The sequence below is a fragment of the Salvelinus fontinalis genome, chromosome 31, assembly GCF_029448725.1.
Source record: "Salvelinus fontinalis isolate EN_2023a chromosome 31, ASM2944872v1, whole genome shotgun sequence".
In the NCBI taxonomy this organism is placed as follows: Eukaryota; Metazoa; Chordata; class Actinopteri; order Salmoniformes; family Salmonidae; genus Salvelinus; species Salvelinus fontinalis.
Genome location: NC_074695.1, coordinates 48,472,838 through 48,498,250, shown reverse-complemented (window position 1 = coordinate 48,498,250; position 25,413 = coordinate 48,472,838). Strand labels below are relative to the sequence as shown.

The following is a 25,413-nucleotide window of genomic DNA, read 5'->3' as shown; positions in this document are numbered from 1 at the left end:
TCCCAAGCTTCCGTCAAGGATACATCCCAAGTAGCTAACAGAGGTTTTAGTAGTCAGCACCTCAACCCCTAACTCCACTCTGATTTCAGACGACCTACACAATTCAGGTCTGGATCCCAAAATAATTGCTTCAGTTTTCCCTAAGTGCAGAGATAACTTATTATCTCCAAGCCATTTGCTAATGTTAGTAAGCTCTGTGCTAAGTATGCTCTCCAACATAGTTTTACTTTTGTGAGACACCAGAAGTGTAGAGTCATCCACATAAAGAAAAAGACGGCAAGAACAAGCATCTTTCATATCATTAATATACAATAAAAACAGCAGAGGCCCAAGCACGCTCCCCTGCGGAACGCCACAACTCATTGGTTTTGCCTGAGACAGTGAACCATTAACCTCTACTACTAGCTCCCTTCCTGATAAATAGGACTTTAGGCTAGAGGGATACTGCTTAACTCTAGTGCCTCCAGTTTGGAGATTAGGAGACAGTGGTTAACAGTGGTTAACTGTCCAAAGGCCTTCTGCAGGTCAAGCAGTACCATTCCACACAGATTTCCCTCATCAATCTCCTGATGAAGTCAGTCAAGTAAATTAGACATGAATCAGTGGAGTATGTTTTTCTAAAACCCGACTGAAAATCATACATTAGACCTTGTTTGTTAACATATTCATACATTTGCTCATGTACAATTCTCTCCAGGATCTTTGATGTTACACAGAGGATAGATACAGGCCTATAATTCCCAGGGTCAGACTTTATCCCCTTCTTATATAGAGGCATAATTTTAGCTTATTTCATGTCCCTGGGAAAGGTGCCTTGTTCAAGAGAGAGATTAACAATATGCGTAATACAAGGGCCAATTTGCTCAGAAGAATCTATTAGAAACCATGCAGGAATATTATCCAGGCCTGTGGATTTGGAGCATTTAAGCTCTGCCAGCATACTGACTATTTTGGTTGTTGCTACCTTTTCAAAAGAAAAAGAGTTTGGCTGAACCCCTAACTCTACATAATACTTATGGACTTGGTTGCTTCCATACAAACCAGAACTGGTGGGCAGCTTGCTAACCAGCTTGCTGGCAAAAAAAAAGAGTTGAATTCATTGGCAACCTCTGCCTTTTCATATACCATCTCCCCTTTGATGTTCAGTCCAATACTGTTAAGTTTGTTTTTGGTAGTACTACTACAGCCTACTACAGCTTTTCCAAAGCTTTTTAGGGTCATTTTTGTTTTCAATTATTTTCTCAGCAAAGTAACCCCTCTTAGCTTCATCCATCCTGCTCTGTGCTTCATTTCTGTGATGTTTATATAGGACAACATCAGGCTGCTCTTGAGAGTTCTTACATTTCTTAAAGGCCTTATTCCTTGCTTGGATAGATTCTAGAATCTCATGATTAAACCAAGGGCTAGATCTCTGCTCTACCCTGACCCGTCTAATGGGAGCCATCACATTCACCACATCAAGGAATCTACATTTAAAGGCTTCCCAGGCACTGTCTACCCCTACACTACCCAGCACAGGTGACCAGTCAATTTTACCCACTTCCTCCCTAAACTTTTCTACACAGTATTTTGACCTCTGACACAGTATTTTGACCTCTGTCCTCTGATTCTAACGGTTTTGTGACACTTAAATATAGCTTTAAAAATCCTCCTTGTGCAAAATGTAATAAAATTATCACTGATTCCATAGACTATTACTCCACTCTGCGATATTTTCGATTTATCAGACACCAATATTAAGTCAATTGTACTTTGCACTGTTTCACATATCCTGGTGGGATCTTTTATAATTTGGGTCAGAGCAAGTGATCTACAAAAGTGCATAAATATATTGTGGGTTGGGCTATTCTTTTTGCAGACATCAGTATTTAAATCCCCTAACAAAATGATTTCCTTCAACAGCGAATCATTACAGTTTGACAATACAAATTCAAGACCTTCATAGAATGCATTCTGCTTGGGCGGACTATAACACACCCCCAACAAAATCGGCTTGGTTTTGGGAAGGCAGATATCCAGCCAGACAATCTCCAGATCAGCGTTTAAATCTGATCTGACGTTAAAATGCAATGTCTGATCTTACAAACGCACATAAGCCCCCCCACCGTTCCGATTCCGATCCTTCCTGACAACAGAGTAATTACTTATCTCAATTTCTGAGTCACAAACAGATGAATCCAACCAGGTCTCAGTAAAACATAAGACATCTCTGATTTGCAAACCAACAGGCGTATCTCATCGATCTTCGGTAGTAGGCTTCGGACGTTTAAGTGCACAAAATGTAAGCCCTTCTTCCCAAAGGTCTTTCTGAATTCCCGATCCACTTGTAACTCGCCTCCCACTGCGCTGCCATCTTCCCACTGCCCTGCCTCCGGTGGCCACTCTGTCATCATGGAGCACCCCTCCCCAGGTGCCAATCCATCGTCCTCACCACCATGTCCCCCATCACTCGCCTCTGGTTGCCTCCGCTCCGCTGTGGACCCCCCCCTCCTCCGGTGCACTCTATACCCTCGGTAAGTCCTCTGGTCCCACTCCACCCCGTGGGTACAGCACACCGACAGCAACGGTAAGCTTAATTGACCCCATGTCCAAAGCTAGAGTCGCTGCATTTTAAATGAATCCACTGCGCGCATTCCAAACATTCCAAAGCTTTGATGTTACTCTTTATCCACCGTTCACAAGAGGAGCATGGGTGCATAGGCCGTTTGATGGGGTTCGTGATATAGTGAGGTCCAGGGCATTGATGGATATCACCCGATAAGAGAAAGCATAGAGTTATTACATGATCTCCACCATTAATTTGCGATTTCAGACTGGATTTCGATGATCGTTTTGGTTTGTGCCAAGGTGCTATGAAAGTTTGGTATATAACATTCCTTCCAAATCCGAAGTGCTGGATGCCATCAAAAGTGTTTGCATGACTGAGAAGTTGCTGAGCATTTACTATTCTTTCATCTCTTAACGTTGCAGTTACTCCACAATACTAACCTAATTGACAGAGTGAAAAGAAGGAAGCTTGTACACAATAAAAAATATTTCAAAGCATGCACCCTGTGTTGAGGAACAATAGTAAATGTTAAGGAACTATAGTAGTGCCAGACATGATCGAGGGATACTACAGTGTGTAGTACAGTATTGTACAGTAATCTACAGTTTACTACATAATTATAGTAAGCACTGTAGTATTCTATAGTAAACTATTATTTTTTCATGTGGGTGCCAAACTCCCCAAAGATATGCTTGTGTTTCTGTGGTCAGTGAATGAGCAACGCTTCGTTTTCTGCTGGTTTTTCCTATGATGACAAAGACAGCCATTCTGATAACATAGAGTGTAAACAGTATTCCTCGACTGCAGACGACAAAAACATAGACTTTCCCATTAATTAAACAAGCTTTATTCGTGTTACGTCATGACAATGCAGATACGAGGTCGGACATAGTGTAATTACGTGAGGATTTGTGCTGCAATGTGGTACCTGTGTGACGTCAGCATGCCATATGATACAGTATATAACACAACATACGTCTATTGTCGTTATCAGCATGTCAATTATCGCCAACTAAAAAACAATTATGTAGAAGAGTGCAATTGGCACAGATTGAAATCAAAATGACTACTTGACATGGCAGAATGCAAGAGCTGTAAAAAAGATATGGACAAGAGGGCAGGCTCTGTGATAAAGAGTCGCAGAACGAGAGAGAAAGAAACACTGAATGATATAGTTAGAGAGTAAGGGAGAAATAGAGGCTGATCGACAAAGACAAAGCGAGTTAAAAAAAAGCAAGAGAGAGTGAAAGCCTGTTGGCTAAGGATCCTGTCAGACTGCTGTGGCGAAGCCTATGCGGTTGTTGCGACGGTCGAACTCTGTGTAGTAGCGGGCGATGAAGTTGGCTCCCAGGATCCAGATAGGGCCAGTAGGGGGCGGCACATCCAAACCCCTAAAGGTCACGCTACATATGTCCTCTCCAAACTGAGATTGCTGCAGACACAGATAGAGTTCAAAGCACAACACATCTTGGTGAAGACTTCCATAAATGTATATGCAGTTGAAGTTGGAAGTTTACATACACCTTAGCCGAATAGATTTAAACTCAGTTTTTCACAATTCCTGACATTTAATCCTGGAGGGAATTGCCTGTCTTAGGTCAGTTAGGATCACCACTTTATTTTAAGAATGTGAAATGTCAGAATAATAGTAGAGAGAATGATTTATTTCAGCTTTTATTTCTGTCATCACATTCCCAGTGGGTCAGAAGTTTACATACACTCAATTAGTATTTGGTAGCATTGCCTTTAAATTGTTGAACTTGGGTCAAACGTTTTGGGTAGCCTTCCACAAGCTTCCCACAATAATTTGGGTAAATTTTATGATGGCCACTCCAATACTCTATTGTGCTTAAGCCATTTTGCCACAACTTTGGAAGTTTCCTAGGGGTCATTGTCCATTTGGAAGACCCATTTGCGACCAAGCTTTAATTAACATCCTGACTGATATCTTGAGATGTTGCTTCAATAAATCCACATCATTTTCCTGCCTCATGATGCCATCTATTTTGTGAAGTGTACCAGTCCCTCCTGCAGCAGAGCACCCCCACAACATGATGCTGCCACCCCGTGCTTCACGGTTGGGATGGTGTTCTTTGGCTTGCAAGCCTTCCCCTTTTCCCTGTTTCATCAGACCAGAGGACATTTCTCCAAAAAGTACGGTCTTTGTCACCATGTGCAGTTGCAAACCGTAGTCTGGCTATTTTAATGGCAGTTTTGGAGCTTTTGGCTTCTTCCTTGCTGAGCGGCCTTTCAGGTTATGTTGATATAGGACTCGTTTAACTGTGGATATAGATACTTTTGTAGCTGTTTCCTCCAGAATCTTCACAGGGTCCTTTGCTGTTGTTCTGGGATTAATTTACACTTTTTTTGCACCAAGTACATTCATCTCTAGGAGACAGAACGCATCTCCTTCCTGAGCGTTATGACGGCTGCATGATCAATGGTGTTTATACCAGCGTACTATTGTTTGTACAGATGAACGTGGTACCTTCAGGCATTTGGAAATTGCCCCCAAGGGTGAACCAGACATGTGGAGGTCTACAATTTATATTTTGAGGTCTTGGATGATTTCTTTTGGCTTTCCCATGATGTCAAGCAAAAAGGCACTGAGTTTGAAGGTAGGCCTTGAAATCCATCCACAGGTACACCTCCAATTGACTCAAAGTTGTAAATTAGCCTATCAGAAGCTTCTAAAGCCGCAACAACATTTTATGGAATTTTCAAAGCTGTTTAAAGGCACAGTCAACTTAGTGTATGTACACTTCTGACCCACTGGAATTGTGATACAGTGAAATAATCTGTCTGTAAACAACTGTTGGAAAAATTACTTGTGTCATGCACAAAGTAGATCTCCTAACCCGACTTGCCAAAACTATAGTTTGTGAATAAGAAATTTGTGGAGTAGTTGAAAAACGAGTTTTAATGACGCCAACCTAAGTGTATGTAAACTTCCGAATTCAACTGTATATAATGCAATGTCACAGCTATAAGCAAGGGATAATCAACCAGGGGCTATGAATTCCATTTGCAAATAATGAACTATGTGGATGGTATGTTCCACGACATGCTAGCGGAGTGGAACTAATCTTCCATGGAGTTGCGTAGAGCCCTGAGTTGATTATCCCTTTTATACCATGGCTATAATTGAACACATTTGCCAGTAAGATGTGTTGATTTGTAGGTAGAAATGTCGTTAACAGATGTTTTTTTTTTTTTTAAGTCATAGCGCTGTATAAATGCAGTACACTGTAGTATAACTGTAGTTAGTGTGCAGTATAACTGCAGTATGCTGCAAATACTGCATTCAAAATAACTGTTTTTTCTACTGCAGTAGTTTTGCAGTGTAAGTGCCGTTACAGTGCAGTATAACTGCAGTTCAACTATTCTGCTATTGTTGCGTCCAAAATACCACAGTTGACTGCAGTTAATGCACTTTTACTGCAGTTTCAAAACTACAATCTTTTTTTGTAAGCTGTGTTCAACATCTATGAAGTAGCTAGTAAGTTTACTACAGTAGTTGCCTTGGTAACCAAACATACAGACTTGCGAGTTCATCTAACCAAACCATCCATCCTAGCTTGCTATTATGAAAATCAAATTCAACAATGCAATAACGTTAATGTTTTCAATTCAACTTTTGCTTTCAAAAGCAGCTCAAATATAGAACATGTAAGCCATTGAATTCTGCCGTGCTGATATACCATGCATTATAGGGAAATAATGTACGTTCTAGAATGCCCTTCAAGCCAATCAGAAATGAATATTCAACAATGCCATGGTATAAGCACAAAATAAACATGACATAATTAGCTGCGAAAGGTATCAATGACAATCACCCTGTACCTGTATCCCAGTCATGATCATTTCCATGTTGCTTACCCATAAGATGTAGTCTTCTTCAGTGAGTGTGTACTCATGGCCTCCCAGGTGGAAGGCGACACTGGGTAAGGACTTCACCCGGTCACAGTTCACAGTGTACTGAAAAGGGGACAAAAAAACACAGCTTAGTCCACACCAGAGGGGTATTCCGGATTAGTGATTCAAGGAGATTTGTCAAACCATAATTTCCGGCTCCAGAAAGAGCTTGAAAGAGAGCCTGATCAGAGACCATAACAACGAATGCTCTGAAGCGAATCTGATCTTAACATGATCTTAACCTATGCTGGTGAACAAATACGAGACTTATCCGGGAAAATCAGATTCCTGTTTGTCAATATGGCCTGTCCTTTCTTTGAAAATCAACTTGACATCGGGAGCCTGCATTGTTTGAAGCAGCCATTCTGGAACCAAGAAATCAGGGACTCCCTCATCTGATTAAGACTAGACGGATATGTTGCGGAAATCCTGCATTCAATTAATCTGGGCGTGTTGCCATGTTTACAACATGACCGAGCGGCACAGATTACGGTTTGATTTGAGGAGGGTGCTCCTCCCTCACCGCTTTTACCCGCTCACATCACTGGGTCATAAACAGGTGACACACGCCATAATCAAATTTGTGATGTACATACCCCTCCCTCTGCCAGCTCTGTGGCTCCAATGGTCTTCATCAGTACAGACACAGAAGAGGCCGGGCCTGTAATGTAGGAGGAGCCTGTGTCAATCACAGCCATGCAACCCTCCATACAGAACAGCATCTCCTCCCCCACAGACACCCTGGTAGAGAAAGGGGGACAGAAAGAGAATTACACACATTTATTTATTTTTTACTTTTATTTGACTAGGCAAGTCAGGTAAGAACAAATTCTTATTTTCACTGACGGCCTAGGAACAGTGGGTTAACTGCCTTGTTAACGGGCAGAACGACAGCTTTTTACCTTGTCTGCTCAGGGATTCGATCTTGCAACCTTCCGGTTACTAGTCCAACGCTCGAACCACTAGACTACCTGCCTCCCCTATACATACATACATGCAAATGCACCTGCACTGACCAACAGACAAACAGAGAGACAGACAACATGCACACAGACTCCTACAACTTTCCCATCTCACCCTTTCATGTTGACCTCCCATTTTCCTGCCTTACGAGTGCCCATGTAGTTGAAGGTACCAGTGTAGTAGTCTGGGTCTGTCCCTCCCAGCACTAGCTCTCCACCTGGTTTGTGCATTGGGTCTCTGAGAGAAGAAAAACACATTTTTGACTAATTCACAGATTATAAAAGTACTTATTTGTGTATGTGGAGGAATAATCCGTATATATGAACAGTGATAGGGATATCTCCTACTTGCTGTAATAGACAGAGAAGACGTCCTCCTTGAGGACGTGCTGGGACATGATGCGGTCGAACACGGGGGTGATGCCGTCGATGGCCACGTTGGGGTAGCCCATCCCCAGGACCCCATCAAACTTGGCAAAGATGAAGGGGATGGCAGGCAGGGCTGTAACCTCAGCAAATACCTGGACCACTGGGATGCCACCCACCTAGAGGAAGCACAGAGTAAGATGTTGTTCCATAATACCTAGGTAAAGCTTTTCCCCCAGTGAGAGGATCCTACTGTAGATCACTATTTATGGGTAAGGTCAACTATTATTTCCCAAATTTGATCATTAGAAAGGACAATAAAAATAGGTGATAGGAAACAGATTAGGAGAAAGTGAAGGAAGGCTGTTTTCCTGTAGAGGTGTTGCGTTACACTCACCACAACCACATCCTCACTCAGGAACCCTCGGACGTTTCCAGAGGCATACTGGATGGAGAAACCTGTCCCGTTCTCTATGTGTGTTCGGGATTTGGAGGCATCATATCTGTTGTGGGTAACTGAGAGTTCAAAGGTCACTGAGTCAAAATCCTCCGGGAACATCATCATCTCTGGTGACGCAATCATATAGGTTTTATGTGTGTGTGTGTGTGTGTGTGTGTGTGTGTGTGTGTGTGTGTGTGTGTGTGTGTGTGTGTGTGTGTGTGTGTGTGTGTGTGTGTGTGTGTGTACTTACAGCAGGCAGTATAGAGAGGGGAACAGTTGAAAGAGGGCACCCACAGGTTGGCTGAGCCTGTATCAAACACCACATTGAACATCTGGGCAGGAGAACCAATACTGATCTCCCCATAATACTGGGCCTGAGAAGAAGAGAGAAGAGGAAGCAAGGAATCATTTACGCCACTGAGTTGGGCATAGTGTAACGCCTGTCGTCGGAAGGAGTGGACCAAAGCGCAGCGTGAAAAGTGTTCATGATTTTATTTCTTATCAAAAAACACTCGAACAAAGTAGCAAAACGAAAGCGAACAGTTCTGTCAGGTAACAAAGACTAAACAGAAAATAACTACCCACAAAACACAGGTGGGAAAAAGGCTACCTAAGTATGATTCCCAATCAGAGACAACGATAGACAGCTGCCTCTGATTGGGAACCACACTCGGCCAAAAACAAAGAAATAGAAAACATAGAAATAAAGGAAATAGAATGCCCACCTGTGACACATAGGTTTTGTGTTCTCTCATTTATGTACTATTCCAGTGTCAATTGCATCTATGTGTGGTCAGTGCAATGTGTGCAGGTGGTCTCTCACATCCAGGTAGTTGGTGAGGGGGGTGGGGGTGGTCCCGTTGCTGGTGGAGGGGTCATCTTTGCTTTCCTGGGCCAATTCAGCAAAGAACTGGGCTGGGGACACACCTATCTCATGCAGAGTCTCTCTTATGGAGGGCATCTTCTTCAGACTGATCCTGATCAGAGAGGACAATGGTAAGGAAAGGCTATCCAGTAGAATGATATATAGGGAATGACCAAGGGTGGGGTTATACAATCCAGTCTGCATTCATGGACCATTGGTGATATGAGACCATATGTCCTCGTGTCAGTATGACAGTGTTGTTTCTACAGCTCTGCCAAAAAGACACATTCTCTATTGAGTTAGTGAAGCAAAACAGCCTGGTTTGAATGGATAAAATACATTCCAGGTTTCCGTTCAACCTCCTTTGTTGTCTATCGTAGGGTAACGTTACATCGTAGGAACATAACACCGAGGACCATAACACATTGCAGAGTAGACTTCTTACAGTGAGACACACAAAAAAAAAAACGGTTACCTTTGTAAGGCATTGCTTGTGGTCATCGTCAGTGACAGAGCGATCACACACACCCAGCAATGCATCAGCATGGCCATGGAGACTCTGAAGAGTGATGGAGTGTACGGGCCCTGAGAAGACGCACAAGTTGTTCTAGTCAAGTTATCCTGGTATCGTTCCTCCCGGCACACCAGCTGGTTGTATATCCAATCTTCTGAAAGATTGGCCCCTCTCTCTCTTTCTCACTGTCTGTCTACTCTTTTTATACCATCTCTCCTTCACTCCTTCAATGAGTTCTGACCCAAAGGCCACTGGCTCCAGCTCTGAGCTTCCCTAAAAAGTGTCCACCAAAAACAACCCTCCCTCCCTCAGCCAGCACTCCCCTGACAACTGGGTCCCAGAGAGAGGTTTGAACTGTGACCCCTGGGATCATATTGGATACAGAAAGCAGGGATGTAAGGGTTTAAGATAGAGAGCTCTCTAGCCATGCTGGGCTTCCCATCATAGCTGCAGGGTGGAGATAGATGAAGGCCTGTGAGAAGAGGAGTGGGTGCCTTGGGTGGGGTGGGGGGTAAAGAAGGGAGAAGCTGTAGGGGGGGGGGGGCAGAGGAGTAGGAGAGGGTGCTGACAAGGATTACCCAGGCTTACAGTAGGAGACAGAAAATAGCCCTGTGAAATCTGGAAAGTAGCTACAAAATCTGAAAGCAATGATTGCCAGATGATGCAGTAATACATCAAAACCTATTTAAATTAACTGTAAAACATCACAGACCAGATGTTAACTTAGTGACATTTCTTTCCTTTCTGCTAAAGTATACTGCATCTGCTCCAACTTGACAGTGTATGCTGCAATGATTTCCCTTTATCTTCCCTGTGTTAAGTGAAGTTTTCCCATACCCTTCCAGCTCGTATCTGCAGAGTAGACAGCACTCACACCTGTCTGTTTACACTCTCCTAATACAAAGCTGTACTGCTAGAAACTCAACTCCACTCTCATTTGGTAGGTTATTGATTATTAGGCACTAAGTAAGTACACCAATCCATGGGGACAAGACAACACCTGTCTCTGAATTATCCAAATCAATAGTCCAGATAGCAATACTCAGTAGGAAATGGAGCAAATCCTAAACTTTGTTTGTGGGGGTTGCGCTGTGGACCTCAGACTAGATACTAAGCTAGTATCACGTTTTAAGGTATGACCCAGGCGCAGACAGTGTTGAAGAATCAAATGTTTATTCCTCAAACAGGCAGGCAAACGACAGTTCAAGGCAGGCAGGGGTCAATAATCAAGAGACGGTGTAAGGTACAGGACAGCAGGCGGGCTCAGGGTTAGGTCAGGCAGAGGTCGGTAATCCAGAGTAGTGGGGCAAAGGTACAGGACGACAGGCAGGCTCAGTGTCAGGGCAGGCAGAACGGTCAGAACCGGGAAACTAGAAAACAGGAGCAAGGAAACGGGGGGCGCAGGGAAACAAAACGCTGGTAGGTTCTATGAACAAAACGAACTGGCAACAGACAAACAAGGAACACAGGTATAAATACACAGGGGATAATGGGGAAGGGGGCGACACCTAGAGGGGGGTGGAGACAAGCACAAAGACAGGTGAAACAGATCAGCGCGTGACAGCTAGGCTAGCTAATGTCTGTCTGCAGGCTAACCAATAACTGTAAATGTACAGGCCTACATATGAGCGAAGAGTACAGTTTTGGATTTTGCTCATTTTTAGACATATTGTTGAGAACAATATATTCTTCAAACATGTCAAATTTCCAGGGTGGGCTCTCTGGTACTTATGAAGCTATGACCCATTTTATACACATTCAGCAAATCACCAGCAGAGGGATGTCGTTTGAATCCATTTCCTCATTCACTGTGTTGTTAGTGCTCATAAAATAATAACTTAAAAAGTAGCACAGATCCCATTCTAGAAATGGTATGTGCTTGTAGAGTATATTGTATAAAACAATATGTCTAAAAACAAATAAATAAATAAAAAAGGGTACTTTTGATATATTTATATTACTATGTTTTATGTTGATTACGTTCATGTGATTTTTTCAATTTCAGAATCTAGTTATACTCCATATTTTAGAGCACACGATAGATGGGTTAGCTGACAACGTCACGAAAATGATACGCACCCTTCAATGGGGCAGAAGTCCATGTGTTGTTGTGATTCTGGATGGCCAGAGACAGTGTCTTCAGAAGGTATTCACACCCCTTCACTTTTTCCACATGTTGTTGTGTTGAAGACTTTAAAATTCATTGCATTTTGATTTTGTGTCATTGATCTACACACAATAACTCAATGTCAAAGTAGAATATGTTTTTCGAAATGTTTACAAATTAATTTAAAATGAAACGCTGAAATGTCTCGAGTCAATAACTATTCAGCCCTTTTGTTCTGGCAAGCCTAAAATAATATCGACAGAAATGTGCATATTGTACAATGCAAATATTGTACAATCCAGGTGTGCAAAGCTCTTAGATACCTACCCAAAAAGACCCAAAATCGCTGCCAAAGGTGATTCTAACATGTATTGACTGAGGGGGTTGAATACTCATCTAATCAATATATATTAGTGTTTTATTTTCCATTAATTAAAAAATATATAATTTTACTTCCACTTTGAGATTACAGAGCATTTTGTGTAGATCGTTGACAAAAATGATAATTAAAACCATTTCAATCCCACTACACAACAAAATGTGGAAAAAGTCAAAGTGTGTGAATGTTTTCTGAGGGTGCTGTAGCTAGCAGCAATGACACGAATCTGCCATGTGGGGAAATGCAGGTGGCTCGTTTTAGCTGGTTTTATCTTGTTCTTGATACTATGTCTTGTTTTGAGATGTTTTGACGGATGTCATGTCAATGCTAATATATAAAAAATTCGCTAACTAACCAACAACTGTAGCGGTGTATTTGAGAGACAACAAGTGCTCATTGTGCACATTCCATATGTTTTCAATAAACATTGGAGACAAAATATAATTTACATGTTGTCAACGATTTTAAGCTAACTGAGTCCGTTTTGCCCCATAATAGCACACCCATCAGTTTTGTTGACAAACAACCAACCCTTCTATAAGGAGTATAATGACACTAAGATCTTGTCGGTATCATGTATAGTTTACGGATCATAAGGGTCTTAAAGGAGCCATGTATAGGTCTAAAAATGACCTCAAATAACCACTTTCATCATGATTTCCCCCAACCAAAATATGTGTTACACAAATGTAAAAAGTATGTCAAACATCCTTCCTCTCAATTAAGTTTCTATACGAGAATTGCCACAGCAACCTGAGATACCAAAACTATTTTGGGGCCTTATTGGTGTGGAATCGCCCACATGTACAGTATCTACAATATATTGTATACTGTAGGCTATGGGACAGTATCTACAGTATAGTGTATACTGTAGGCTATGGGACAGTATCTACAGTATAGTGTATACTGTAGGCTATGGGACAGTATCTACAGTATAGTGTATACTGTAGGCTATGGGACAGTATCTACAGTATAGTGTATACTGTAGGCTATGGGACAGCATCTACAGTATAGTGTATACTGTAGGCTATGGGACAGTATCTACAGTATAGTGTATACTGTAGGCTATGGGACAGTATCTACAGTATAGTGTATACTGTAGGCTATGGGACAGTATCTACAGTATAGTGTATACTGTAGGCTATGGGACAGCATCTACAGAATAGTGTATACTGTAGGCTATGGGACAGCATCTACAGTATAGTGTATACTGTAGGCTATGGGACAGCATCTACAGTATAGTGTATACTGTAGGCTATGGGACAGTATCTACAGTATAGTGTATACTGTAGGCTATGGGACAGTATCTACAGTATAGTGTATACTGTAGGCTATGGGATAGTATCTACAGTATAGTGTATACTGTAGGCTATGGGACAGTATCTACAGTATAGTGTATACTGTAGGCTATGGGACAGTATCTACAGTATAGTGTATACTGTAGGCTATGGGACAGTATCTACAGTATAGTGTATACTGTAGGCTATGGGACAGTATCTACAGTATAGTGTATACTGTAGGCTATGGGACAGTATCTACAGTATAGTGTATACTGTAGGCTATGGGACAGCATCTACAGAATAGTGTATACTGTAGGCTATGGGACAGCATCTACAGTATAGTGTATACTGTAGGCTATGGGACAGTATCTACAGTATAGTGTATACTGTAGGCTATGGGACAGTATCTACAGTATAGTGTATACTGTAGGCTATGGGACAGTATCTACAGTATAGTGTATACTGTAGGCTATTGGTCAGGGGCTAGCTAAGGTCTATGGCTTGCTGAGGTCTCTCTTGCTCTCTCTCTCCCTGTTAGCTCGACCAGCCAGATTTGGTTCCCACAGTATCTGCTCTGTGGGGCTGGGGTCATATTTGTGTACTGTAGTGACCACCCAGCCTAGCAGGAGATATAGGCGTCCACGTCAGGCAGAGACTTGGACAGCCCTAATGGAGGTCAGGGGTTAGTCCTTCAGCTATTCCCTGTTGGCAGAACTGCCAGGAACCTGGTAACATGGTCAGCCACAGTTTATAGGGGTAATGACAACTTTCTAGTTAGCCGGCTAGCGTCTCAGCCAAGGGGAAAAGGTGCTTTGGTTTCACGGAGAGGGGAGTGTTGGAAATCATGTCAAAAATGTATTGGTCGCATGCACTTGTTTAGTAGATGTTGTTGCGGGTGTAGCGAAATGCTAGCGTTCCTAGCTCCAACAGTGCAGTAATATCTAACAATACACAAGTATCTAAAAAGTTAAATATTAGGAGAAGCAATGTCGGAGTCCGGAGAAGAAATATATATATACAGTGGGCAGAACAAGTATTTGATACACTGCAGATTTTGCAGGTTTTCCTACTTACAAAGCAAGTAGATGTCTGTAATTTTTTGTCTGTACCAAATATTAAGTTCTGCTTTTCTGATGTATCAAATACTTATGTCATGCAATAAAATGCTAATTAATTACTTAAAAATCATACAATGTGATTTTCTGGATTTTTGTTTTAGATTCCGGCTCTCACAGTTGAAGTGTACCAATGAAAAAAATTACAGACTTCTACATGCTTTGTAAGTAGGAAAACCTGCAAAATCCGCAGTGTATCAAATACTTTTTCTCCCCACTGTATATTTAAATACACACAGTTGAAGTCGAAAGTTTACATAGACTTAGGTTGGAGTCATTAAAACTCGTTTTTCAACCACTTCACAATTTCTTGTTAACAAACTATAGTTTTGGCAAGTCAGTTAGGACATCTACTTTGTGCATGACACAAGTAATTTTTCCAACAATTGTTTACAGACAGATTATTTCACTGTATAACAATTCCAGTTGGTCAGAAGTGTACATACACTAAGTTGACTGTACCTTTAAACAGCTTGAAAAATTCCAGAAAATTATGTCATGGCTTTGGAAGCTTCTGATAGGCTAATTGACATAATTTGACTCAATTGGAGGTGTACCTGTGGATGTATTTCAAGGCCTACCTTCAAACTCAGTGCCTCTTTGCTAGACATCATTCGAAAATCAAAATAAATCATCCAAGACATCAGAAAAGAAATTGTAGACCTCCACATGTCTGGTTCATCCTTGGGAGCAATTTCCAAATGCCTGAAGGTACCACGTTCATCTGTACAAACAATAGTATGCAAGTATAAACACCATGGGACCACGCAGCCACCATACCGCTCAGGAAGGAGACGTGTTCTGTCTCCTAGAGATTAATGTACTTTAGTGCGAAAAGTGCAAATCAATCCCAGAACAGCAAAGGACCTTGTGAAGATGCTGGAGGAAACAGGGACAAAAGTATCCATATCCACAGTAAAACAAGTCCTATATCGACATAACCTGAAAGGCCGCTCAGCAAGGAAGAAGCCACTGCTCCAAAACAGCCATAAAAAAGCAAGACTACGGTTTAAAACTGCACATGGGGACAAAGATTGTACTTTTTGGAGAAATGTCCTCTGGTCTGATGAAACAAAAATATAACTGTTTGGCCATAATGACCATTGTTATGTTTGGAGGGAAAAGGACGAGACTTGCAAGCCGAAGAACACCATCCCAACCATGAAGCACGGGGGTGGCAGCATCATGTTTTGGGGGAGCTTTTCTGCAGGAGGGACTGGTGCACTTCACAAAATAGATGGCATCATGAGGTAGGGAAAATATGTGGATATTTTGAAGCAACATCTCAAGACATCAGTCAGGAAGTTAAAGCTTGGTCACAAATGGGTCTTCCATATGGACATTGACCCCAAGCATACTTCCAAAGTTGTGGCAAAATTGCATAAGGACAACAAAGTCAAGGTATTGGAGTGGCCATCACAAAGCCCTGACTTCAATCCTATAGAATATTTATGAGCAGAACTGAAAAAGCGTGTGTGAGCAAGGAGGCCTTAAAACCTGACTCAGTTACAGCTCTGTCAAGGGGAATGGGCCAAAATTCACCCAACTTACTGTGGGAAGCTTGTGGAAGGCTAGCCGAAATGTTTGACCCAAGTTTAACAATTTAACGGCAATGCTACCAAATACTAATTGAGTGTATGTAAACTTCTGACCCACTGGGAATGTGATGAAAGAAATAAAAGCTGAAAAAAATAATTCTCTCTACTGTTATTCTGACATTTCACATTCTTAAAATAAAGTGGTGATCCTAACTGACCAAATACAGGGAATTCTTACTAGGATTAAATATCAGGAATTGTGAAAAACTGAGTTTAAAGGTATTTGGCTAAGGTGTATGTAAACTTCCGACTTCAACTGTGTGTATATATATATATATATGTATAACTCAGCAAAAAAAGAAACGTCCCTTTTTCAGGACCCTGTCTTTCAAAGATAATTCGTAAAAATCCGAATAACTTCACAGATCTTCATTGTAAAGGGATTAACCACTGTTTTTCATGCTTGTTCAATGACCCATGAACAATTAATGAACATGCACCTGTGGAACGGTCATTAAGACACCAACAGCTTGCAGACGGTAGGCAATTAAGGTCAAAGTAATGAAAACTTAGGACACTAAAGAGGCCTTTCTACTGACTCTAAAAACACCAAAAGAAAGATGCCCAGGGTCTCATTTGTGTGAACGTGCCTTGGGCATGCTGCAAGGAGGCATGAGGACTGCAGATGTGGCCAGGGCAAAAAATTGCAATGTCCGTACTGTTAGACGCCTAAGACAGCGCTACAGGGACACAGGACGGACAGCTGATTGCCATCGCAGTGGCAGACCACGTGTAACAACACATGCACAGAATCGGTACTTCCGAACATCACACCTGCGAGACAGGTACAGGATGGCAACAACAACTGCCTGAGTTACTCCAGGAACGCACAATCCCTCCTTCAGTGCTCAGACTGTCTTTTTAATTTGGAATATTTTCTGCATTATAGAATAATAGTGAATACATCAACACTTTAAAATAACACATCTGGAATAACCAAAAAAGTGTGAAACAGAATCTTCAAAGTAGCCTTTATGACAGCTTTACATACTCTTGGTATTCTCTCAACCAGCTTGAAGAGGAATGCTTTTCTAACGGTCTTGAAGGAGTTCGCACACATGCTGAACACTTGTTGGCTGCTTTTCCTTCACGCTGTGGTCCAACTCATCCCAAACATCTCAATTGGGTTGAGGTCGGGTGATTGTGGAGGCCAGGTCATCTGATGCAGCACTCCATCACTCTCCTTCTTGGTCAAATAGCCCTTATACAACCTGGAGGTGTGTTTTGGGTCATTGTCCTGTCAAAAAACAAATGATAGTTACACTAAGCGCAAACCAGATGGGATGGCGTATCGCTGCAGAATGCTGTGGTAGCCGTACTGTGTGCCTTGAATTCTAAATGAATCACAGACAGTGTCAGCAGCAAAGCACCCCCACACCATCATGCTTCCTCCTCCTCCATGCTTCTTCTTATTGGTGTCCTTTAGTAGTGGTTTCTTTGCAGCAATTCGTCCATGAAGGCCTGATTCACGCAGTCTCGCCTGAACAGTTGATGTAGAGATATGTCTGTTACTTTAACTCTGTGAATAATTTATTGGGCTGCAGTCTGAGGTGCAGTTAACTTTAATGAACTTAACCTCTGCGGCAGAGGTAACTCTGTGTCTTCCTTTCCTGTGGCAGTCCTCATGAGAGCCAGTTTCATCATAGTACTTGATGTTTTTAGCGACTGCACTTGAAGAAACTAAGTTCTTGAAATGTTCCACATTGACTGACCTTTATGTCTTAATGTAATGATGGACTGTCGATTCTCTTTGCTTATTTGAGCTGTTCTTGCCATAATATGGTCTTTTACCAAATAGGACTATCTTCTGTATACCACTCCTACCTTGTCACAACACAACTGATTGGCTCAAACGCATTAGAAAGAAATTCCACAAATTAACTTTTAACAAGGCACACTTGTTAATTGAAATGCATTCCAGGTGACTACCTCATGAAGCTGGTTGAGAGAAAGACAAGAGTGTGAAAAGCTGTCATCAAGGCATTGGGTGGCTTCTTTCAATAATCTAAAATCTATTTTGATTTGTTGAACACTTTTTTGGTTTCACCATGATTCCATATGTGCTTTTTCATAGCTTGATGTCTTCACTATTATTCTACAATTGTGAAAATAGTAAAAATAAAGAAAAATCCTTGAAATAGTAGATGTGTCCTAACTTTTGACTGGTACTGTATATGATTGATGTATAGACATTGTGAACAGCATATGTAGTACAGATAGACTATGTAGTATATCTGAAGAATTTGTAGGATCGAATAATATATGTACAGCAATCGTTTAATAGGATGGCCTTGACTAGAATACAGTATATACATTCGAAGTTGGTAAAACAGTATGTAAACATTATTAAAGTGACCAGTGTTCCATTATTAAAGTAACCATTGTTCCATATCAATGCATATAGGCAGCAGCCTCTAGGCAGCAGACTGTATCTAAAGTTGTATGTTTTCTGGGAGTGTGATGTCACGAGGAGAAGAAATGTTGTGAGTTATCATTCTGTGTCTTGTCCGAGAGTTCTGTAATGTTTTTAATGGAAACAGACAACAAGGGGTTACTTTCAAGCAGAATTTCAGAGACTACCGACTACAGAATATCAAATCAAATGTATTTATATAGCCCTTCTTACATCAGCTGATATCTCAAAGTGCTGTACAGAAACCCAGCCTAAAACCCCAAACAGCAAGCAATGCAGGTGAAGAAGCACGGTGGCTAGGAAAAACTCCCTAGAAAGGCCAAAACCTAGGAAGAAACCTAGAGAGGAACCAGGCTATGAGGGGTGGCCGGTCCTCTTCTGGCTGTGTCGGGTGGAGATTATAACAGAACATGTCCAAGATGTTCAAATGTTCATAAATGACCAGCATGGTCAAATAATAATAATCACAGTAGTTGTCGAGGGTGCAACAAGTCAGCACCTCAAGAGTAAATGTCAGTTGGCTTTTCATAGCCGATCATTGAGAGTATCTCTACCGCTCCTGCTGTCTCTAGACAGGTAGCACGTCCGATGAACAGGTCAGGGTTCCATAGCCGCAGGCAGAACAGTTGAAAATGGAGCAGCAGCACGGCCAGGTGGACTGGGGACAGCAAGGAGTCATCATGCCAGGTAGTCATGAGGCATGGCCCTAGGGCTCAGGTCCTCCGAGAGAGAGAAAGAAAGAAAGAGAGAAAGAGAGAATTAGAGAGAGCATACTTAAATTCACACAGGACACCGGATAATACAGGAGAAATACTCCAGATATAACAGACTGACCCTAGCCCCCCGACACAAACTACTGCAGCATAAATACTGGAGGCTGAGACAGGAGAGGTCAGGAGACACTGTGGCCCCATCCGATGATACAAATCTACAGTAATGTCATATAGCTAAGCTTTTGGTTGCCTATACAAAGAATCACAGTTTTTTCTTCAAATGTCCTCTCATTCTCTCTTGACCCTGTTACTCTACTTTAGGGCAGCACTGCCTACATTGAGCTGACCTCATTAGTCTTGGTGACACATTTTGTCAGGCAGCTCTGGGGCACTCTCAGGAACGTCCGAACTTTGACCCCCCCCAGGACAAAATGGATGCCCACTCACTTTCCCACACAGCCCATCAAAATCCATGCGTCAATCCTTGGCCTTCCACCCCCTCCTCCGAACATGGCCTCTACTCTTGCGCATGGGAAAACTATTCACTAATACTTTAACCTCATATTTTATGTAACAGCGTGTACTTTTACATCATACTTCTCACACATCAGGTACCACCGCTTTATTGATAAAAGCAGAAGACTTGGTGTCAGTGAGTATTTCGAATCAGTTTACTCTAAGAGTACGTTAGATCTATTAATCCTCACGTGAGATAATATTGTATCCAACCTAAACTGAGACTTTAATCCCGACAAAACAAAGTCATTAAAAAAGGTTATCAGGATAGCAGAAATTGCAGAAACCCAGACGTTGAGACAATAGGACAAGGGTTTGTGCTGATTTTGCTGATAGACACAGTTCAGAGATGAAATCCAGACTGATCCATCAGGGTAAGGGAGATATGAGGCAGAGTGAAGGTTGTTCGGAGGAAATGTGGGTTTGATTGGGTTAATCACTAAATAAACCATTCTGCTAAATAAATACTCTGTTTATTATGTTTGTACCTTTATTTTACGGTACCGGAGCGCCAAGTCTAGGACCAAGAGGCTCCTCAGCAGCTTCTACCCCCAAGCCATAAGACTGCTGAACAATTAATAAAATCGCCACCGGACAATTTACATTGACCCCCCCCCCCCCCCCCCCCCCCTTTTGTACACTGCTGCTACTCACTGTTTATTATCTATGCATAGTCACTTCACCCCCACCTACATGTACAAATGACCTCAACTAACCTGTACCCCCGCACACTGACTCTGCACCGGTGCCCCCTGTATATAGCAACATGGGTATTTTTGTAATTTTTTTGGGGGAAAGGAGGTGAATCTAGACTACACGAGAAGCAGTTCCCTCTAGGTGCAATATAACCTCACCGCGTATAAGGCAATGTGTGCGTGTGTATTAAAAAGTGACCGAAAGAAAGAGGCAGAGGGAGAGAGAAAGTATTTGAGACTTTGGTATAGTCCCCATGTGAGTAGAGTGCCAATCAGTCGGCAGTGGCAAGGTTCTTTTTCTGCAGAGGCTCATAGTGACAATGCGCACGGAAACAATCTCTACGAGATCTGTGATTCTTCAAGCTGTGTCTCTGTGCCAACCTGCTCTCCCATGGCAGCGGTGCCGCTGTGACTCAGTCTAATTCATTTGTATATTCGCAGCTCTTCTCTGTGGACCACTGTCACCTAGCCACATTGTTAACAAGAGGGGAAATATATTGTAGCAAAGAATAGTATAACAACGAGACAGAAGTATTTATTTCATTTGGTATAGTACGAGCACCGGACAAGTATGCCAAGAGTACTGTAAGTGTGCAATATATTTCTTCACCAGCAGGATGAAGCATTGCTCCTACAAATAGTATTTCTTGTTGGAATGACCCAAGCAATCTTGACTGTCTGTCTGACACATCTTTAGAAAACAGAGGTTTTCAGTCGTCATTGATCTGTTGCCCGCTCATCAAAAAGACGTCTGCTGTAATTAATAAATGATGGGTTGAATCTTGGCGGAAGAGGGTCCAGATATCACCTGTTGTTATACCTTTTCCTGTGCACACATTGTAGAGCTCCTCGGATTTCATTACCTGTGACTCTGATGTATTCACACACCAAGCAAAACACAGGGGAGGCCATGCAGTGTGTGTGTGTGTGTGTGTGTGTGTGTGTGTGTGTGTGTGTGTGTGTGTGTGTGTGTGTGTGTGTGTGTGTGTGTGTGTGTGTGTGTGTGTGTGTGTGTGACCTGTAGACAATTCTCTCACCTTTTTTTCAAGCCCAAAGTAATCATCTCTCTCTCTCGCTCTCTCTCACCCTCAAAGTCAGAGAGGCGGCAGTGTGTCGTCCAGCTGACACGGACTGATAGACCTCTAATCCATTTCCAGCAACATGGACACCAAAGGCCTCTGTGCTACCAGGTGGGTGGATTACAGGTTTAGACAACAAGTCAGTGTGTCGACCAGAGATAAATATACAACAAGATACTCGGGCAGTAGAAATACAGTGGGATGTGACGAAGCTATAGTCAAAGCATTATTTTCATGAATTGAAAAATGATTTGTGCATCCTCATTCATAACCCACAATAATGTAGGTGCATTGCAGGAGTGTTGCTAGTCTAGTAACGTCCTTAGAACCCGAACAGGTGTTCCATAAAAGCAACGTGTAGTAAACAAGACAAGAAAGCCATGGTAACACATCTTGTTTTCCACCATGTAAGCAACACTGCAAAGTCTCCAGGTCCATCCATCTCTATACAGCCAATTGATATGTCATCACGTGGCTGCTGCTGCTGCTGTACTGTAGGTGTACTGTTGTGTCCAAGGCCTAGTTAAATGTGTGGATAGGGCCTATGATGGTTAATCCTTGGGTTCATACATCTTGTTGACAAGCCAATTTATTTCCTATTCATTTATACAGTCCCTGGATAGCGTGCATACATCTATAGCTACACTGAGTGCTTGCTTTCATTCCTCTGTGAAAGTGGCCTGCTGGGGATGATTATGTGGAATAAACAAAGTACAGGGCGTACACTGTCTGTATGGGCCAGTCAATGTTAATTGTTGGTATAGTAGATCTCTAGCTTTGAAAAGGATCAGAAATACATCATTTAGCATTCATTATATAGTGTACATTACGTACTTGTTCATGATGTATGTGAGAATTGTGTATATTTACTGTGTGTCCGTGTGCGTGTGTGTGTGTGTTTGTTTGTGTTTGTGTGTGTGTTCATGCATGCGTGCACACATGCACATGTGTCTGGCCCTGTATGGCTCTGTGCACATCACTGTGTCATCACACACAGGGGGATATAAAAATACCCCAATTTTTTAAATAAACGAGTGAGAAAAGCTCTGGTATAATGCTCCGAGAATCCATTTTTACTTCACCAATATGTGACCTCCGTTTCATACATGCAGACAATTAACACCAGCTAAAAACATAAAGCAAAATGGAACCTGGACCAGTTGGGCCTACTGTATATCAAATGATCAAACAGGTATGAGACATCTTGTCTGAAGAGTGTGAGTTGCGGCCCCTGTGTGAGGCGCATTGGTACTGACCTGCACCAATGAAGACAAAGGCACTCTAGCCACACTAGACATTGCATTAAACACCTGCTACCTCTCCCCATGTTCAGCTGCAGCTGTAAACAGAGACATTGGAGAGCTTCAAAGAGCTTCCCGAGCGGCCAGAAAACATGATGAGGATGAGAGGAGAGTTTCATATTTGGAGAGAGAGAGCGAGAGAGAGAGGGAGAGAGACAGAGAAGAATATCTTAATGTGGTAAATCTATAGGGCTGCTCTGACTGGGATATCTCCAATCCCAGGAGAATATTGGCATATGTTTGACATGTGCCTTCTCAAACTAAATGCATTAAAATAAGCATGTCTGAAAATGTAGATGTGCCTGAAATATCTTTGTCTTGGCGATTTGAAGTGTGCTTTCCTAAATCACATAATGAGGTCTTCAAAGAAAGGCAAGCCTTGTCTGTCACTTGACATGTTGGTCTACAGGATATCCAAGAATGTACTCATTTCTAATTGGCTTTCTCTGTCTCTTCCTGGACAAAAAAGCCACCATATCCTCCCTCCCATCCACCAAACATCCTCTCTCTCTCTTCACAGGCAGGCCTGACTGACCATGACAGTTTCTGACACATCATACCAGGTAAAACCTCAAGGAAGAAGACAATGCAAATCTCTGTCACGGTCAGTATTCTTTGTGTAACAGTCATTTGAATGACCAAATCCGTGTGACCAAGGTGTATAGAATGAAGGACAAATTAGATATACAAACATACTCACATTACAGCACCCCCAGGACAAATGAATTGATCCCTGATATGAGTGATGTATGAATAAAGCACTCGCAGATCATATCTGCTCTGTCTCTCTAACTCTGCTGCCATAAGAATACATTGTTTAAGAAAATGAACAGACAATAGTTGTGTAGTTTGAAAAGATCAGTGCATCAATCGTTGATGAAGTCTACATCAATATTTCTGCATAAAAAGAAGGATACACAATAACCATACAGTCTACTAGATATATCTCCTCTTCACATTTTTCAAGGACTTGCTCTAGACATATTGTAGGAAGTTTTGTAAGGCTTTTCCACCATTCTATAAACACAATTATCCGCTTAGTAAGGTTTGCAGAATCGCCATACTTCCCCAGATTGACAGTTGTTGTCAGGTGGAAGGTGTGACAGTGTAACAGTGTGAAGAATCCTTGGGGGCAAATACGCCACTCATTTCAAAACGAGGCCTGCTATTCACACCTTTGGGGCTCCATAGAGAGGATATTAAAATATGAATTGTGGGAGCCTGGGTTCATTATCATATCATTATTGCATATTAGCACAAATTAACATACATAAATATTCTGCCCAATCCTGGGTTAGTTTGACCTTTGATCCCAGTGGAGCTCTGTGGGTATATCCAAAGATGATGGAGTAGAAAACCACATTCGTAAAAACACACAAAACACACACACAAAAGGCATTGTGAGCGTTTCGGGAACAGAAATATTTCGGATCTGAACACTGATCTGAACAAACTTGCATGTGTATATCCAGAATGAACAGTCCGATACCCTAACTCCAAATCCTTATCAGGTGTTGACAATTGTTTAACCAGAGTGAGCAATAAGTAAGCTACGCACGGCAAAGCACACATCTTGAATGAGGCCATTTATGTCAACCAGAGGATAACAATGTGATCATTAGGCTGAGTTCCTGTATAGCCCTTTCTGACATCTGCTGATTTTAAAAGGGATTTAAAAATATATTTGATTTGTTATTACGCTGTGGAATTTCGGTGGTCAGCTCTGTCAACCAATCAGTGATTGGAGTGAAACATCAAGCGATGTCTGTGGGTGTTAAAACCAGTTCACATCAAAGCACCCATAGTCCCTCAGAGACTGCTGTGAAAGAAAATAGCCATCATTTGTGGGGAGACTTTGGGAGCACCTCACTGTGTGAGGATTGGACCGACTCCAGGCATAACAAGAGGCTCAGGCTCCTTAAAGAGTTTCGAACTGATTTGGAACAGCAGGCAAGGATGAAGGGAGAGCAACAGAGGGAGGAAGGAGATGTGTAGTATTTATGGACTAAGCATGAGGTCTGAGGGGGAGGTAAAGCCTCATGGCTGGCGAACAATTAACCACTGTGTAAATGGGTGTGTGTGCGCATGCACGTGTGTCTGTGGTTGTTCAGAGCATAGAATGGGGTGCGCCTTTAGAAGTTTGTATGTCCCTCGGGCAGAGGTACGTTTATGTCATGGGAGGACGTAGGTGTTTGCATGAAACATCCAAGCCTCCTCTGTAACCAGCTTGCCTGGTAGAACACTCCCTCAACATGGTGAATGGAATCCAACGATGCCTTTCCTTCCAGTGCTGAGACGTTCTCCGTCCCTGAATAATTGAACGTGGCTCACTCTGCTCTTCTTGTGTGCCACACGGCTGGAAAGCAGTGAAGGGGAAGGCTGAATGCATAGGGAAAGACCTCGTTTTCTACGCCAGCAGCCAAGCGTCTTGCGTAAAGGAGAGGGGTAGTAGAGGAGCAGTGTAGAACATCCACCACATGACAACCCATGTTGCTTTGTCATCATGTGCTCTTGCTCTTTCTCCTTTTCCCGTTCACACTTTCTGTCTCTAAAGCAAACGTTCTTTCTCTTTCGCTATTTAATCAGTGGGCAGAAATGTACAACC

At 42.2% G+C, this 25,413-nt stretch overlaps 1 protein-coding gene across 3 annotated transcripts in view; it reads right to left on the bottom strand.

The window, feature by feature from the left end:
* Positions 1 to 3,379: 3,379 nt before the first annotated feature.
* The window catches only part of LOC129830441 (renin-like), a 125,470-nt gene continuing 103,436 nt past the window's right edge, over positions 3,380 to 25,413 (bottom strand). For 2 of the 3 annotated variants that reach the window (XM_055893018.1, XM_055893017.1), the window contains exons 2-10: positions 9,574 to 9,683; positions 9,057 to 9,210; positions 8,484 to 8,607; positions 8,189 to 8,307; positions 7,774 to 7,970; positions 7,541 to 7,663; positions 7,060 to 7,204; positions 6,428 to 6,526; positions 3,380 to 3,980 (exon numbers count right to left, since the gene is read on the bottom strand). In XM_055893018.1, coding sequence (XP_055748993.1) covers positions 3,819 to 3,980; positions 6,428 to 6,526; positions 7,060 to 7,204; positions 7,541 to 7,663; positions 7,774 to 7,970; positions 8,189 to 8,307; positions 8,484 to 8,607; positions 9,057 to 9,210; positions 9,574 to 9,650 — 1,200 coding nt within the window. In that variant the 5' untranslated portion in view covers positions 9,651 to 9,683 and the 3' untranslated portion in view covers positions 3,380 to 3,818. The remainder of the gene's footprint in view (positions 3,981 to 6,427; positions 6,527 to 7,059; positions 7,205 to 7,540; positions 7,664 to 7,773; positions 7,971 to 8,188; positions 8,308 to 8,483; positions 8,608 to 9,056; positions 9,211 to 9,573; positions 9,684 to 25,413) is intronic. The other variant, XM_055893019.1, reaches the window with a different exon arrangement.